Source organism: Pteronotus mesoamericanus, unplaced genomic scaffold (assembly GCF_021234165.1).
Source record: "Pteronotus mesoamericanus isolate MK-2021 breed Mesoamerican mustached bat unplaced genomic scaffold, CSHL_Meso_final scaffold_99, whole genome shotgun sequence".
Taxonomy (NCBI): Eukaryota; Metazoa; Chordata; class Mammalia; order Chiroptera; family Mormoopidae; genus Pteronotus; species Pteronotus mesoamericanus.
In genome coordinates, this window is record NW_026555330.1 from 13,854,806 (window position 1) to 13,872,478 (window position 17,673).

The 17,673-nt window shown below is 47.0% G+C and overlaps 1 protein-coding gene across 1 annotated transcript in view; it reads left to right on the forward strand.

Moving 5' to 3' along the window:
* Window positions 1-17,673, forward strand: part of DPYD (dihydropyrimidine dehydrogenase) — a 527,599-nt gene that overhangs the window by 429,813 nt on the left and 80,113 nt on the right. The window contains exon 19 of the mRNA XM_054564805.1: window positions 9,436-9,578. Coding sequence (XP_054420780.1) covers window positions 9,436-9,578 — 143 coding nt within the window. The remainder of the gene's footprint in view (window positions 1-9,435; window positions 9,579-17,673) is intronic.

Sequence of the window (17,673 nt, forward strand, 5' to 3'; positions counted from 1 at the left end):
GAAATCATGGTTTTCCAAAGAAAGACAATACGATCCCAGTGGATGTGGGAAAGCTAATTTGCTATTTTTTTAATGTCTCCAGGAAAAGTGCTCACTTCTGATTATCCTGGGTTCTTAAGGGTAAATGTCATCTGGTTGTCAGCATTCTCATCGTCATTCTCCTCTGGTCTTCTGCTCAAATAACCATTTTTGAATAAACATAGACTGCTGAGATTTGTCTGTAGAATCATAACATTTGCCCCGAACATCCTTAAGCAAAATCACATGAGAAGTGTTTATACACCAAGCCTACTAAGTCTGTCGCGATTCAGAATTTCTTGGCGAAGGAAACAGGAATATTTTAGAAGGTCTCTATATTTACATTATTGGTAAATTAATCATATTTACAGTCTAACAGCACTGCCAGGAGTACTTGCTGGGGAGCGACTGAGGTACACAGTAACCTAGAAATGAAGAAAAGGCCTCCGGTTCAAGCTGCCGACAGTGAATTTCACGGTCGCGTCGTAGACTGATTGTTTTACTGTTGTACTGCGTTATTTCACCAAACAACCATGTCTTTATTACATGCATAAACGGCTTAACCTTTGGGAGCCTGCATTTCCTCAGCTGTATCACACGGGTGATGCATTGCGTGACTTCTTGTGAGGAGGTAAACAACGTGTGATTTAGCAGAGCAACTGGGAGTCAGTGGGCCCTTGGAATTTTGTCACTGTAGCCATAACATGATGTTGCTGTCGGCTCCTGTGGTGGCTCTGTTTCATCCCGCAAAGACCAGCAGCTAGAAACCCATGAGCACCTCGGGGAGTTTTCTCTCCTTGGCGGCACAGGAGCTGAGGAGCAGGGAGCAGCCTGCGAGGGAGGGCCCTGGTCCGCGTCCGGGGCGGGGGCTGGAGGGGAGCCCACGTCTAAAAGCCACCTATGGGCCGCCTTCCTTGGTAGCGCTACTTGGAAAATGTGCACCATTTTGTAAATAAATTCCTACTTAAACATTTTAAAATGATGGTAAGAATAGGCCCCTCCTTGTTTTCTTTCGGTGGAGGTTACTGAACAAATAACACAACGAGTGCATTTTATGGATTCATAGATTTACATGAGTTTAATTTAAACGGGCCCCTGACATGAATCAGTTTGCAAAATTGCCCATTTTTCTCTCCAGAGAGGGGGCCCACGTTGTTGCATCTACCGCGAGAACCACACCGAGTGGACTGGCAGTGGCGTCTCGATCGCAGTGGTCTTTGTTGCGGGCCCACCTTCCTCCGCGTCCCCCGCCTGCCCCAGGTCGCTCGCTGCCCGGTTCCATTAGACTGCCCTGTTGTCGGGTGCTGGTTTAAACGGGGCGCCGCAGCGCTATCAGAGGGAAAGGATAACCAATGGCATTTGCAAATGTCAGGGATTATCTTACCACTTTTATTATAGTTTATAAAAGAAGTAGGGTCAGGGCATTTCATGGCAATTATTTCTACAGAAATTGGTTATTTAAATAAATTGCTAATTATCTGAAGATGACAGTATCGAAAATGCTCCTAATGAGTGGCTTGGTAAGTGTAGCTTGTGGTGGCCACCTACAGGTTGGAAACAGAAAGAACACAGGAAAGAGTTACCTCTGGGTACCCCACGCGAAGGCACGCATTTTGTTCCCTCTGGTAACAGATTTAAGGACATTCCTCTCTTCCTGCCGTCCTATGAGTCCTGGACACTGTAGTCATTTCTGAGTTCATAGATTATGGTTTTGTTCTCAATCACATTTTACTCAGTGTTCATGATCACCTTTGTCCTATAATCCCGGGTATGATTATCATTGTAATTATCGTCCAAACTGGGATACTTTTTAGAGTGAAAGAGGATGCTGTTTATAAGTATATCATGTAATGACAAATAAACGCAGATATAATAACCTGGGAGTCTCTCAGGGAAACGAGGGCGTACAGTTATAGCAGCAATTACTCACTACGGTAGCTTTCGTCTAATCCCTAGCCAATAATTAATATAACACTGAGATTCTTGGTTTCATCATACGTGGACAACATATCTTTATTAGTTCGAAAAATTAACTCCCCTGTCTAACTTAATTTTACCAACACTGAAATCAGGGAGGAAGAACAGGGTTGCGGTGAGGAGCCTGGTCCTGGGCATCAGACCTGGACTCAGACGCTGGGCCCTCGTTCCCTCGCTGCTGAGTGACCTTGAGGGAGAGTCCACGTCTGCAACTGTGGGGGCAGAAGATACCTGCGGCGATGTCACTGGGACAGCAGGCGCCAAAACCCCGGGCGGTCAGACAGCACTCAACAGGGGCGTCTCTGTATGGAACGTGCTTCATGCTAAAAGCTGTGTCCACTTACACTTGACCCTTTTCTGAGCTGGCTCCCTCGCTGGTAGCTATTGGGAAACCACAGAGCACGTGGAATTGCTCCTTAAACTCCATGACAGCTCACAGCATCCTCCGGCCTCGCGCCGGAAGACACGATCCAGCGCAGCCTTCTCTCCAGCACACAGGTCTTTTCTGCTGCCTCCTACCTGCCTGCCAAGTCGCCGGCGAGGTTCACGGGCACAGGCGACCAATGCCGCAGCTCCTGCTGTGGAATTCACCACAAAGTAACGATGAAAATAATGATACAGCCAGTGAGTGCTAACCGTTGGTTCCTGTCACCTTTCGAGGAAAACATAGATGAAGTCTTTCTTCATGTTAACCCTTTAAATATGTGAAGACAACTATTGGGATTACTCTACGCCATTTCGTACACACAGCCTCCCACACCAACACACACAAACCACTTTTTTAAATTTCGAAATCATTTTTATTGCAGCCAATGCAGTGGAATTAATTGTGCATAATAAAGTATTACACACACACACCACACACACATATACACATTTTAAGTTATAAAGAAAAAAGTTTGACAGTGTTAAAGAAAAAAGTTGCATACATTAGCAACATAACTCAATGTCCTTAATCTAAGTGCAACACATTTTCTTTGCATTCCTTTGTTCTGCTCAGTTCCCATAACCTAAACTGCTTTATAAAGCCGGTGGGCTGAAATTTAGCTTTACTACTTTTGCTCACACTCGGATTCCAAACAACACTTTTCATACACTTCTTCTGTCTCTGGGTCCATCTAAGTGTGTGCGTGTGTGTGTGCGCGCGCACATGCATGAGGAGAGAGAGAGAGAGAAAGGAACTATTCTAAGTTGTTAATATTTTTCTTAAAATATTGGCTACAGCGTTGAAAGTGCTCTTGAGAATGAACAGAGATACTGTTTGCACATCCTGTACATGTTCCACAGCACAGGATCTGGCAGCGCCTGTTCCCATACTGTGAGTTTTAGGAGCATTATAAAAAATAGCCATCTTTACTGCAGAAGTGAGTCATAAACACTTTTTTACCTAAAAGAATCAAACAATAAGGAAGTACTGGTATCCATCCTGAAAGTTCCTCTTCGACCTGCGTCCCAGAGATAAGTATTACCAACTTAAAACTCAACATTCTATGCATTTACATGCCCACGTGCTAAATGTGATCACACTTTTTTAAACAAAAATGGAGACACATTATATATATTATTCTTCACATTATATCCTTGAGAGATTTCCATGTCAGTTTAAAGGTTTCCTAGGATACCATACATGAATGAACTATAATTTATTTAATAGTGTAACTGCTGGGGATCATGTAGGTTGTTTACACTGTTTTGCTATAAAAGCCAATACTCATGGAACATCTTTGTACGTTAGCTTTGTGTCTATGTCCCCGTGGAACAGATTTCGTGAGGTGGAGTTTCTGGGTGAAAGGTTGGGGCCGGGCAGGGGAGAGCAATGGCGGGTAATTGGGACAAGCATAATAGAACAGCAATTAAAAAGTAAATAAGTAAATTGCACTCGCATTACAAACCCACACAGGTTGCCCTCTTATAATCGTAGATGCAGACTATGACTTTTCAGAAACGAAATGACACAGGGGTTATAAACTCTCCAAATTTAGCATCTGGAGGGTTAACGCCCTTATGACAGCGCTGAGCCCACCTGTTTATGGCTCCGTGTTTCCCCGGCCACTTCCTCTGGCTCTGAGAGTAACGTCCACCGATGCAGAGCAGGTGCCAGGTGCTCCCTCCGACGCCCAGACGTGCCATTTCAGTGTCCCCGAGTCGCTCTCGTTTCACGGTTGGGGAGAACTGGTGTCTTAGGAAGTGAAGGAGCTGGCTCGCAGTCACGTTGTGCAAAGTGACCAAGCAGAGGCTCCCACCGAGAGGGAGGGGCTCCCCTTCCTGGGCTCGGAGCCGAGACCAGGCCTTGCGGCAAAGACGACTCAGGGGCGACCCTCTCATAACCGCCACACCACCCTTTCTCAGTCACAGACACTTGGTGCTCAGTCCCCGTCATCCTTTTAAACTATGTGACACCCAACAAGTTATTTATTCCGCCCAAGTTTCCCCTTCTCCATATACAAGATAGAGACTCAGCCTCCGCTGTCACCACGTCCTAACGGTGAAATGACAGGAGCAGAGGAAGCCCTCGACCCAGTGTCTGGCACCCGGAAATCGCTCCATGGACCAGCGCTCCGGGACCTTCTCTAACAGCAGCAGCCTTGAAATTCCCTACAGAAATTAAATCATTTTCAAAAGAACAATTTGAGCTCTTCTCGTAAGCCGAAAATAGCAACAGCACAAAACAGGTGCTCTCCTTCCTCTCTGCGTCTCCTCTTCGGGTTTCAGATCTCCGCACGCAGCCTGGGGCCCTTCCAGCGCCTTGGTTTTCGGGTGAACTGTGCAAATTTTCTCTGAGGGCTTGGATCCACATAGAGAGATGTGTATTTTATAGCTCTGTTTTCCACATTTATCAGTATATTAGGTTTATTAACACTTTAAACTTGCTTTCATAAAGTATATGTCTTTTAGTGCTTGATTTATGTGTATTTTATAAAAATCAAACTCTCAGCTCCTAAATCCTTGAAATTTTTAGTTTGCTAATATTTTCTTTCTTCAGGATGATGTTAAAACTATTAACAATTAGAGAGTCAAAGTTCAATTTCCAATGAATTTGTTATCCACTTAATTCATTATATTTTAATTAGTGTAAGCAAATTAAACTACACTTTCCTTTTGTATAAACAATGAGCATGAGTGAGTATTATAACCCAATTTCTATTTTAATGCCAGCGAGAGCTATTATCAGGAGTTTATTGTGGACTTAGCTCTAACAATTAATCGTGTAGCAGTGGCTGTCCTAGGGGTCAAATGATTTGGGGGTGGGGGCAGTATTAAACTCAATTATTCAAAATTCAAGTTATCCACAATTAGCCCGTTTCCACACTGTCTTGCCCATTTCCAATTTCTTTTCTCTCCGGGGATTTAGTCCTGCAGAGGAAGGCCCCACCTCCTTGTCACCCCAGAACTTGAGTTCTGACATCGTCATTAAAATCTTTGCATATCGGCTTAGTGAAAGGACCTTTAGATTCTCAAAAACTTCTAAAAAAATACACTGATGTTTGGTGTTTGAGATTTTTGCCTTTGGAGTCCATCAATCTTACCAAAGGTGTGGCACTACTCAGGGAAAGCCGGCAGGGGATGCGCCGGAGGCCGGGGGGGGGGGCGACTCCCCGGCGGCGCCGGCGGGTGGGCCGCTGTCATCACAGGCATCGGGCTTGGTCTCCAGGTAAAAGAGCAGCTCCGTTGCACCACTGAGCCTCGGCAATGGCAGGCAAAGCCTCGGCAATGGCAGGAAAGGCAGGAAAGGAAGGGAACTGAGGTCAGTTGTCCTCGGGGGTGGGTCCGATTATAATAGCAAACTCAGGTGCAATTTGGATACGCGCTAGTCCTCTGTAAATTAAATCACCTAATCCTCACAACAACCCTGTGCAGTTGTTATAATTGTATTATTGTGCAGATGGAAAAACAGAAATCCCCACACAGTCCCCAGCTCCCAGGCGGCTGGGATCCCAGCCTCAGCAGCCGGCCCCACGGTCGGTCTGATCTGCAACTGTTCATCCGCACATCGCCTTCCTTCTGGAGTTCATAGTAACAGCACCTATAAGATGTATGAGGTTTATATGCGGGTGCATTTGTCCTAATGGGGTATCTGGACAGACAAACAAGCGGACTCATTATTTACCTTGAAACAACCCCTAGGGTGCTTGGGGCCAGCGTGCTGGGCACCCACGGGCGCGAGACCACGGTTAGGACACTGAGGAGTTAACTGTGCGGGTTCTTACAAGCTTTTCAGGTTCAAATACAATAATCTTTGTTTTAACCAAAGGCCTTGGTGCTTAATAAATATTTTTTGGATAGACAGATGGACGGATGGATAAACGAGGCCTAAGTAAGGATCCTGATTATGCTGGTACACAGTACTATTGTTAATGGCAGCATTTCTGAGATTGCCTATAAAATGATATTTGCTGAGTGGCAGGATCATTTCCTTAAGGAAAAAAATTCATTAAAATCAGACTGGTTTCAAAATCTCTGGGGTACTAAAATGTTTTTTTTATTTTTAGGACATCGATCAATCCAGCAACGTCTGGTGAAGTGTATCAAAGCTCAGTGAATTCAGTGCCCTGGTTTGCATTCCAGGGTGTGAGTAGGTGGCAGGCCTAGAGGGGCTGGACCCCGAAGTCACAGCCGTGCCTGCGGCTCCACGGGGACCCGTCCGCCCCAGTCAGCACTCACGGCAGCCACGTCGGTTCTTGGTGGCGTCGGTCCCTTTTCGTCTGTTTGTTCGAAACTTCAGCTTCTTTCAAAATGCAGGGATTCAGAGTGGCTTGGTTTTCGTTGGCGTGTTGCGCACCGTTGAAGCCCAGCGGCTGGGGAACGTACCGGAGCTCCCCCCGCCGCACCCCCACTGGTTCACCTGGCCACCCCAAGTCAGCGAGGGCTGAATTTAAGTTCACGTTGACTGTGGGTTCGGGCAAGCTTACGGGATTTCAATTTCTTGATTTAAACCTTGTCGTTTCCTTCAGAGCGCGGACCACAGTCGGCTCCCTGAGCCTCTCACGTTGGCTTCTTCCTTCCTAGTCTTTGGTCTAAAAACCTTAGCAGGGACCAATTTTAGAAATCCTCTCCTCAGTGACTGTGATTCTAGGAGATCTCGCTGCGTCTTAGTGAACTTGTATAACTATATGATATTGACATGTTTCTTCTTTACACAGAAAGTTTCGTTTTTATCTGAAACCTATTATTTCTACATTTCTGTTGTTTTTAAAACTAAAAAAGGTCTATATAACAACTTAGAAAGATCCTTTTACATGCGCTTAGTTTCCTTTCAGAAACCTTATGGTGGATGGAAGTGATCCTGAAAACCCATAAAAATGCTGAAAACATATTTCATATGAAAGCAACTGAATTATAAGAACACCAATCAAATGAGAATTAAAACTGCATTTATTATTACCCAGTAGCAGATGGACTGGTTCCTTCATTTTTGGATCACATTTTCTCAGAAAACATGATTACTCTTAAGTTTTAAAAAGATGCCTTTATTAATTTGAAAGGTTTTCATGTTCATTAGATAGATTAGAAAATCTTGGGAAAAGGGAGAAAAACATAAAATTAAAAAAATGTCTTATTAACCTAATTGAACATCTTCAAATGCCACTGAGGATTCACTGATGATTTTAACACCTGTGTAATAATGTTGCCCTTTAAATGTAACTGGTTAAATTTTCAAAGCTGTGTTCTGGGATTTTGCCACTTGATGTCCATTAATAGCAATTGGAATGTGTGGCCAAATCCCTGTGAACCACTTTGAAATTTTACCCCTTAGCGTTAATAATGATAGTCTCCTAATAGTGCAGTAAGAAATAAATTATTGATCTTCTAAGCTCAAATTTCTTTTACTCTCTAGGGCTAACTAAGTAAGAAAAAAAATAAAATCCCAATATTTCTTTATTACTTCAAAGTCCATGCACGTAAAGAAGACATCAGCTTAGTACCTGCTGAACTTGCCAGTTATATTGTGCAGAGATAGCTGTACGTCTCTCTAACAGATTTAAGTTACCGAGACGATCCTTAAAAAGCTTTTTTTTAAACTTTATCCTTAGGTGAGTGAATCGAAGTGGGTGTGTGTTCTGGCAGGGTGCTCCCCTGCCCAGCGTGTGAGCCCTCTTTTTGGCTGCAGTGTGCACCCTGATGAGGCGCCGGTGCATGTTTTGTAATAGAAACGGGGTCCTGACAGCCCGTTTCTAACTCCCCCTAACTGAACGCCGGCCTGCCGGTGCCCCAAGCGCCAAACAGTCTTGACTGAGAAAGGCTAACGTGCACAGGGAGCGCTCTTAGCTTCGGGAGCAACAAGACGTTCACACAGTTTGGGGTCAAACCCAACAGTATCCATTACACACGCATTCGATTGCACCTGAAATGGGTAGAGACAGAGTGAAGAAAAGGCACCGGTTTTAGGGAGAGCTCTCTGAGCTCCCCCACAGGAAGCGCACTGCTCGGCGCCTGCGGTGACGCCGGTGGGGCCGCCTGCGCTGGTGGAGGGGAAAGCGCCTGCCTGCTGCTTGTGGGCGGGCTTGCTTTGTTTTGGGGCCTGGGCCAAGGGCCGCCCAAATTCCTGCGCACACGGAACTGCTTTGTGTTCAGAAAATGACTTTAAAGTGCCATTGACTTAAGAGTCCACAGCAAAAAGAAAATTATATTCCTGTGTTATGAAAGCCTTACTTTATCCAAGTGTTTTAACCTTGGAGTCGAATGAAGCTTTAGCACAGTATAGTTGTTTAAAAAATAACTTCAAAGTATTCTGACCATCCATGAAGTTTTCATTATAATTAGGGAATAATATGTTGATAATGTCTGGCTGGATAAAGTATAAAACATGAAACACATACTTTCTAATTACTGAATTCTACTAAATTCTCGTTAACTCGGCTAAAACTTTCTAATGTATGAGGAAATTAGGTTAGGCTTACTATGTTTTATCGAATTATGGAAATCATATGTACAAAGCAATATGGAATCTGTAAGCTCACCGGCAGCAAGCTTGATTTCACCGTCTCTGCCTTCACACCAGCTGCTTCCTGCTTCGCAGAAACACAACAGAGCTGGGTGTCTATTTACGCGCTGTGTGCAATTGTTTTCTCTCTCGGAATCTGCTGCTCCTGTCCTTCCTAAAACAGATGCCTGAATGTTCCACGCAATCTCCTACACAGCACTGCGTATCAAATTGCAACGTGCATCTACTTTATGCGCGGCAGCTCCACCTGCTTGCATAACACGTCGGCATGCAGTAGTAGCATCAAAGTTTCTACAATAAAAGCACATCCACTGACAAATGAACATAGCCTGAAACATAACGATGTTTATGTGTTGCATGTCAGTGCATCTTAAATAGAGACAGGAAACCTGAGCTCGGCCTCGCCCAGCAGAGCTGCCAGGTCGTGGAGGTCAGAAGGCAATAAGTAGTAGCTCAGTGGCCGGCATGCTCACCGCTGACCGATCTCTTTCCCGCAGGCACGGCCATCAGACCTATCGCTCTGAGAGCGGTGTCCGCCATTGCTCGCGCGCTGCCTGGGTTTCCCATTCTGGCCACCGGTGGAATTGACTCGGCGGAGAGCGGCCTTCAGTTCCTGCACAGTGGAGCCTCGGTCCTCCAGGTAGTACTTGTGTTTGTCTGTCCCTTCGAGAAGCTCTGTCCAGCGCACACAGTGTAAATTAAGCGGCAGCAGGCTCTCTCCTGGAGGGTGTCCTGAGAGCCAGTGTGGCAAGTGGCAGGCCTTGCCAGGGGTCTGTCGCCCGCTCAGAACCAACCTGACATTCATTCCCTGGGCGAATGGAAGACTCACAAACCCTCTGTCTTCTTTGAATGCGTTCATTCCCCTCTCTGTTCCAAAACGAAGTGAAATCGGTACGAAAAGTCATACTGTACTACAGGGGGACAGGAACCAATAGAGGAAACAGGGCTGATGTACAATCCTGACTGAAAAATCAAGTGCAGTCAGGGAAAGGTGCGCGCACAGAACGCGTGCGGAGGGCGCCCAGGCCTGGCCGCGGACGCTGGCCGCCCAGCGCGGGGGTGCTGCCTCCTCAGCTTCCAAAGTGTCGCTGGGAGCTAGTTGTTCCACTTCTTCTGGTTCAAAGCTGAGGAGATGTTTTCCCTGCCTTTTTAAAGGGATACCGCGAGACATAGCACATTACACTCTTACTAGCACCCCTCCATGTAATAAAAAATGATGCCATTTTTAAATTACTTCTATTCTTGGGTTTTGTAACATCGCTCATATGGGCCCAGTGCAGTGTTTGGCACATGTCTGGGGGCCAAGGACGGGGGCAGGGGGGCGGGCCGGGGGGGGGGGGGGGGGGGGGGGAGGGCAGGCGCACCTGTCCCGACCACAGGATAAAGTTGCTCCAGCCAGGACCCGGCCTGGGCCCCTCAGGCGACCCCGCATCAGCGGGGCTCTCACACCCCGGCAGTGATGGCCACGGGGAAGCAGAGGGTCGAGCATCTCACTTTCTCTGATTAGAGAGTGAGGCGCGAACATCTGGCGTGGCCCGTTTGGCGATCAGCGTCAGCATCCTCTTCGAAGCACAGCCGGACATGGAGGGACACGCATGGAAAAGCTCGTGGAGCGGACGGCAGCGACCCAGAGCACGGAGGCGGCACACCCGCCCTGCCCCACCTGCTGCCGCCAAGCCCAGCCCACAACCATTGCTCGTGCCGCTGGCACGCGGCGACTCTGACCAGCGGAAGCAGGCGGCCTGGCTGGGCCTAGGGGACAGCACAGCAGTGAGCTGCCCAGAGTTTTGCCTTCTTTTCTCCTGTAGCCCAAAGCGGGTCAGAGAAGCCAGCAAGCCGCCCAGGAACCACAGTGCGCGCAGACCAAGGAGCCCGCCCCTCCAGCCACGGAGCCCGCAAGGGGCAGCATCGCAAGGCGGAAAACACTCAGGCAGCGACTCTTCCTCTCCAGCCAACCACGCAAGTGCAAACCGTGGCCGGAGTGCGGCCACACAGGCAGAGGCCGAGTGGGGTCCTAGATCCCGTCCCCACAAGGCTGTGGCCAGGCCGCCCGCGGGGGCAAGAAGAACCTGCGGCGGGGGAGCCGACGGCCACGCCCACCGGCCGGGAAGGAGGCGCCCCTGTCCTCCCGCTGCCGTGGCGTCGACAGGCGCGGGTGCGGAATCAGGACTCGAATCAGCACCCAGCGGTAGCCCTCTCCTCCCGCCCCCGGGGCATCCGGGCAGGTGGGGGAGCACTGACGGGGCGCTTGTGCCCACGCCCGCCCGGCGGGGCCGGGGGAGGCCTGCGCGGAGCCACACGCTCGTCCTCCCCCAGCGGAACAGCAGGCGCGGAAGCGGCCGGGGGCAGCCTTGGTAACGTGGCAGCCTCCTCCCAGCCGGGACAGTGTCAAGGAAGCCTGCGAAGGTGGCAGGCCCGAATGAGACCGGAGTCTCTTAATACACGAAATGTGAAGGTTCCGGTAGAAAGATCACTTACCATGGGGACACCTGGGAAGACCTGAAGCTGAGCGGTGAAAGACAATTGGTAGATGCTGACACCAACGCCACACCGCTGTTAAGGTCATTTGGCAAAGACTTTAAGGCAGCCATTATAAAATTGCTTTAACAAGCAATTACAGACATGCTTAAAATAAAAAAGAAAAGGTCCCTACAAAGAAATGGAGGATATAAGGAAGAACCAAATGGAAATTTCAAGACTGAAAATTACAGTAACTAAAATGCAAAACTCAGTTAATAGGCTCGATAGCAAAATGAAGAGGACAGAAGAAAGAACCAGTGAACTGGAAGAGAGAGCAGTAGAAATTAGCCAGTCTGAGCAACAGAGAGAACACAGACTGGGAAAAACAGAGCCTCAGGCAACTGTGGGGCCAAAACAGATTATCTAACATTCATGTCACCCAAGTGGCAGAGCCGAGGTCCAGGACAGAGGGGCTGAAAATGTGATACTGTCTGCAACCTTCCCAATTTCTGCAAAAGACATAATTCTGCAGATTCAGGAAGCTGAGTGGACTCAAAATATGTCCATACCAAAACACGTCGTAGTCAGACTTCTGAAAACTGAACAGTGCTGCAAGAATTGTAAAAGCAACAAAGAAACAACGGCCGGCCACCAGGGAACAAATAATTCTAATGAAAATAGGTTTCTCATCACAAACCATAAAGTCCAGGAAGTGGGGTGACATTTTTTCATTGTTCAATGAAAAGATCTATCAACCCAGAATTCTATATACTTTAGGAATGAATAAATTCAAGACATCCTTAACCAATGAAAACAAAGAGAGTCTATTGTCAGGAGACCATAACTAAAAGAATGGCTAAAGGAATTTCCTTAAAAACAAGAAAATGATTAAAGAAGGTACCTTGGGTCATCAGGAAGGAAGGAAGAACATAAAGCAGCATCTTCAGGAAGGCGCCTGAAAGTAATGAATGTTTAGGCGTGGATATCACCTGCATTTATGTTCATGGACACAGAGAGATACAGGGACTAGAGGATGTCAGTCAGTTATGGGTGGGCCCCAGAAAAGACCCCAGCTGCTTCCAGGCTGTGGGTGATCTTGGGCAATCCCCACATGGGGGTGAAGATTGTTGACTGTTTCCCATGTGCTGATTCTAGCTGCTGCTTCGTATGGTATGCCCATACCTGCCCACAAGTGAAATCGTTTTAAACTACTTGGATCGACATCAGCTGAGGCTTGGAGGATCAAAGTAGTGTAGGCAAGTCACACGACTGGGGCTAGACCCAGAACTAGGATCTGGCGTTTCACAGTGGGAAGACCATGCTCTTCCAACTGGACACGCTGGCTGTCCCCTCCCAGAACCTCAAAGGCAGGAGTGTCAGCAACAGGCAGGTCTTCCGTGCCTACTCTAGGCTTCCATGTTCTGCCTACTTCTTCTTTAAATAAGGATTCAAAGAAGAGAAGAAATGTGAAGACGTAGAAAAATACACAGGATATGTTCTGAACACGGATGTGAACTCAGTATGTGGAGCGTGGTGTATAAATATATGTGTCCTCATAAAAATGCACGGTACAGTAATCACTCAAATCAAGAAGCAGAGAGGCACTCCAACTGTCTGGAGAAAATGAAGTCTGCCGCTGTATTCTGTGCACACGCGGAAACTGCAAGGCAAGGCTGACGGGGGTTCTGGCTCTGGGGAGGGACCCCCGCCCCTCATGTGGGCCATGTGCTTTCTCCCTCCATGGGGTCTGTGGTTCTGCCCACTCTCTCTCTCCACAGAGCACTCCTTGTTTCTGCCTCCTCGGAGCTCCTTTCTGCCCATCAGGTGACACTTGGGCCACCCACGTGGGAGCCTTCCTCCGTGTACCTCTGTGGTACATGAAATACGTCATGGCTTAGTATCTGTTGGCTCGGATTTTACAAGGAAGAGCTCTGTGTGGCTCAATTCATCTTTGTATGCCAGACCCCGTCATGAAACATGGTCACCCAAGGTTGCGACTGCTCTGTAGGCAGGGGAAACGCAATAAATGCTTATTCAATGAACTTGTCAAGCGAGTGCGTGTGAGTCATAAGTTTTTTCTGGAGTGTGAAGAGGAGATGGAAGGGTCAAAGCCCATCCTCTCCATCATCTCCATCTTCCATACAAAGCAGTGTGGAAGGGGGCTGCTGAGACTTGCCCCTTCAGCTCTGGCTCCGAGGGGCCCGGACTTCCCAGCCCGGGAAGTAAAATAGTGGCTCCCCAATGAGTTTGTTAGAAATGGAAAGTTCCACACATAGGCTTTTACTGGTACCAACAAGTCACCGATTATGTATTAATTCTCCCATTAGCCTCAGTCAGATCTTCGTTCAGCCAGAATGTATTTTAAACCAATTTTAGCTAAAATGAGAACTGAAATCAGGATTAAGGTATACTTAGGGCAGCTGTAAGTGGGGCGCCCTCTGAATGAGGAGTTCCGGCTTGACCCTTGAGTGCGGTGGAGAATGTGTAATATTTCCATCTCTCTTCCATTGTGACTGAATTTCACTGTGTTCCGCTGGGATAACCTAACCTTTCATTTTCTGAACATTATTAGAGAAATCCAAGTAACTCTGCCAGTTGAATCTACTCCAAATTCAGATCTATGATGTCAGCTGGGCTTTGGGTGCTAGTCAGCATCTATTTTTATTCATCTTTTAAAAAAGTTTTGCATCCCGTTCCCTCTAGCAGTCTGTTCAGAACTCGTCCATGCACCTCAAAGCTCCAGCTCTCCCCACTGTCACTCTCCCGTTTCTCTGTGTCCACATGTCCCCTGCCCCTCAGGGCCCACCTCAACCCCCTTCGGTTTTGGTAATATTTCTCTTAAAGAGCTGATCCCTTTACATATCTTCAGAGAAAATGCTATCAGCTCTTCTTCTCTCATTGTTTTTACTCAAAAGTGATGTACCAACAAAATACACGTTGCATAAGAACTGATGAGACAAAGTGTACATCACGTCAGGTGACGGGGCTGAGTCACTGGAGGACAGAGAGAAATAAGGGCACAGAAACAGCGATGTGCGTGCACATTTTGATTCTGATTTTTCTGGATACGTGAACTATGTAAACAGGTGAGCTCACTCCTGGAATAAGAATTTACACTCAAAGTAATATCAGAATCAGTTTTAAATGAATTTAATAACCACAATGTTCTCAGTGACTTTAGAAAAAGTACTGACATTTCAAAAATGGAAAACCAAAACGCTTCTCATAGGTTGGATAACCGTGAAAGAGCACGCCTGTCTCGTTACTCTGTCGGCGCCGCCGAGAACCGGCCATCCACGAGGCCATTCGCTGCGCAGGCACCGAGACCCTCCTACCCGCCTAGCACTGGCCTGGGGGTCTGGGGTCCTGTAAATAGGACAGACAGAAATCTGTTACCCCATGGGTTACGTTCCAGTGAAGGGAGAGATACGATACACTAAACGTGAAACACAAGTATATTATCTATACGTATAAAATGATGAGGGCTGTAGGAAAAAAAAGAAAAAAGAAAAAGTAACATGTGTATAGAAAACTAAAGCTGGTGAGTCAGGGGCATTTTTATTGAAGGAAAATTCCATCAGCCTAAGTTGCCATATCATCTGCTAAAATGTTTGCTAATTGAGAATTTAACTGAAATATAAAACTCACACAATATTGAAGACCACCTTGCAGTTAATAAATGGAAATGCCCGTTAGGGCTTCCGTTGCATTTTAATAGGCCATTTTTCACTTTTGAAGTCTTGGTGCCATTTCTAGGAACATGTCATTTCTCAGTGGTACTGTTTATTTCTATTATTTTATTCTCCAACTTGCTTTGACAAGGATGCTCACATTTTAATGGTAAAATATACAATAACTCTATGTTAAAAATGCTTCAGTGAGTGTTGAATGTAAAAACTAAGGCAGTAGCTAGAGGGTGATTTGGGTATTTCAGACCATATCTCTGGCTCAGCCGCGGAGTGAAAATAGCGATGCTCAGAAACCAGCTGTGAGGCTGCGTTCTTGGGCTGCGGCTCTTACCACTTGGTCATTTAACGCAACTGACTTCTAATTTATTGGCGTGAACTCAGTGCCTTTGAAATCTGATTTCTCATCTTCCTTGGTAGGATTTCAGTTAGAGTATGCAAGTTGGAGGTATGAAAATTATTCGTAAATTTCAGACACTGAAATTTAATGATACCTCCTTGTTTAATCACATTCTCCAACTCTTCACACGCACTTGAGGTCCTAAAATCTTTTGGGGGGCAGCTCTGAAGAAAAGGAGTTTGCTTCTCACTGCCAAGTCATTATTCAATGAAGAGGACTCTCAATATATAACCTGAATAATTGCCCTTTAAAACTGTTTGAAGCGAGGACTTCAATGAATTAACACTGGCTTCCTTTTGAACTTTGGGTTTTGCTTGTTAGCCCCAGACCCAGCCCCCCGCGCCCCCGGGAGTCCCCTGTCCCCTCATCAGGGCCCAGTCCTGGTCCGCAGCTTCTGTTAGTAAAACGTGAGTCAAGGATTTCCGTTCCAAGCAAACCCCGCGGCGTCGGCTGCCCTGAGCGACAGTTTGCTCCACAGAAGCGCCCCCTCGCCCCCACTGTGTGCAGGCGGGGAGTGCAGTACATCCTGTGCTCCCTTTTTCTCACTCTAATTTAATTTGATGGTGTGGCCATTACCACCCAGTCTCTACAGGCTTTTGACTCAGGACGGCAGAGGTTCCAGGAAGCCACCCGCGCACCCACTGCAGCTACGGCCGGCACCCTCTCGGAGACTGGGTGGGCGGGGTGTCTGCTCCTTTCCTTTTGTAGGGGGTTGTCACTGCAGTTAGTGGGCGGTCTGGAAATGCGAGCGCGCGCGCCGTGGGCGTCTGCTGCGGAGAGCTCGGTCGCGTGACGCACACTCACCCAACGTGGGCAGCCACCTCAACGTGTAACGGTAGCCAGGGCCGCTCTCGCGGAGCCAGTTCAAGCCAACTGGATTTTTTCACGTGCTCAGATGTATTATTTTATCAGAACCGGAGGAGAAGAGGTCATTGAAGCCGCTCGGCGCCACCTCGCTCGGTGCTCGCCCGCACGGGCGGGGGCCTGGGTGCGCCCCGCCGCACTGTCCGCGGGTCCAGGGGCGCGAGGCCGCGCTGGGCCTCTCCTGCATCCGTGGGGTGTTGTTCGGTTTTTTCCCTTGTTGGTTTTTACTCCCCGTGATTTTATTTCCCTTCTCTCCTAGGACTGCTCATAGCCTCTGTCATCCTTGATTAGCTGCCTTGCCAATATTTTTATTTGTTTATTTTTTTAATCACCTGAGGATTTTTTTTTTTTTATTGATTTGAGAAAGAGGGAGGGAGAGAAACACTGATCAGATGCCTCCCTTTCCCGCAGCAACTGAGGATCCAACCCACTAACTTTGGTGTAAAGAATAACACTCCAACCAGCGGAACCACGCAGCCAGGGCTCAGATATTTTTGACCATTTCCAAGGATGATGGCCTCAAAAAGTGCCTTTATCAACACAAATCCTTCACTTCTCGAGGGAAGCTATCTCCACGCGTGTGTTCTATTAATGGTAGACCATCATCATCAACTTTCTGTACAAAAAAGACTCTACTAAATATTAATCCAAAAATCCGAGTGCCACGAAGCCTTCCCACAATAATTCCAGTGTTACCATGTGCTTAATATATTTGAATTTTCCCCCCAAGGGTTCAGATCAGAATAGATGTTTGTGCCATTTTAAGTATTTCTCTTGCAAGAAAAAAATGAAAATTCAGACCACAAAAAGATATTTCACAGTTGGTTCCTCCTAAGTGCCTACCTCCCTAAGAGTTTCTAATCATGACATTCAATTTTGTACCCCACAATTTTGCTTTATATGTGCTGCCCCAATTCTTCATCACTCTTCTTAATTACATTTCTGAAATGACACTGAATTATTAGCTTATTATAATAATGGTGTTCCTGGGGTATGGCCACTCTTCTTTCTAAATCATTTCTCTCTCTGACTTACACTTACTATCCATATTCTAATGGACACATAAGAGATTTAAAGCTATGTTTCTGGGCTATTTTAAGGCAGGTACTTTTGGTGTTTTATGCATCTTTCTGTCTTGGAGCAGTAACTTGTTTTTGCAGTCATAACAAACCAAACCTCAGAAACTTGAATCCTCCCAGCACCTGCAGACATGTGTGTACAAGCCTCCTGTTTGGTCATTGTGCCCACAGGGTAGTCACAGCAGGCTGGGCCCTCTGAAGTTACCTTTCCCTGAAGAGACTCAGTCACCCTCTTGCTTGTATTGC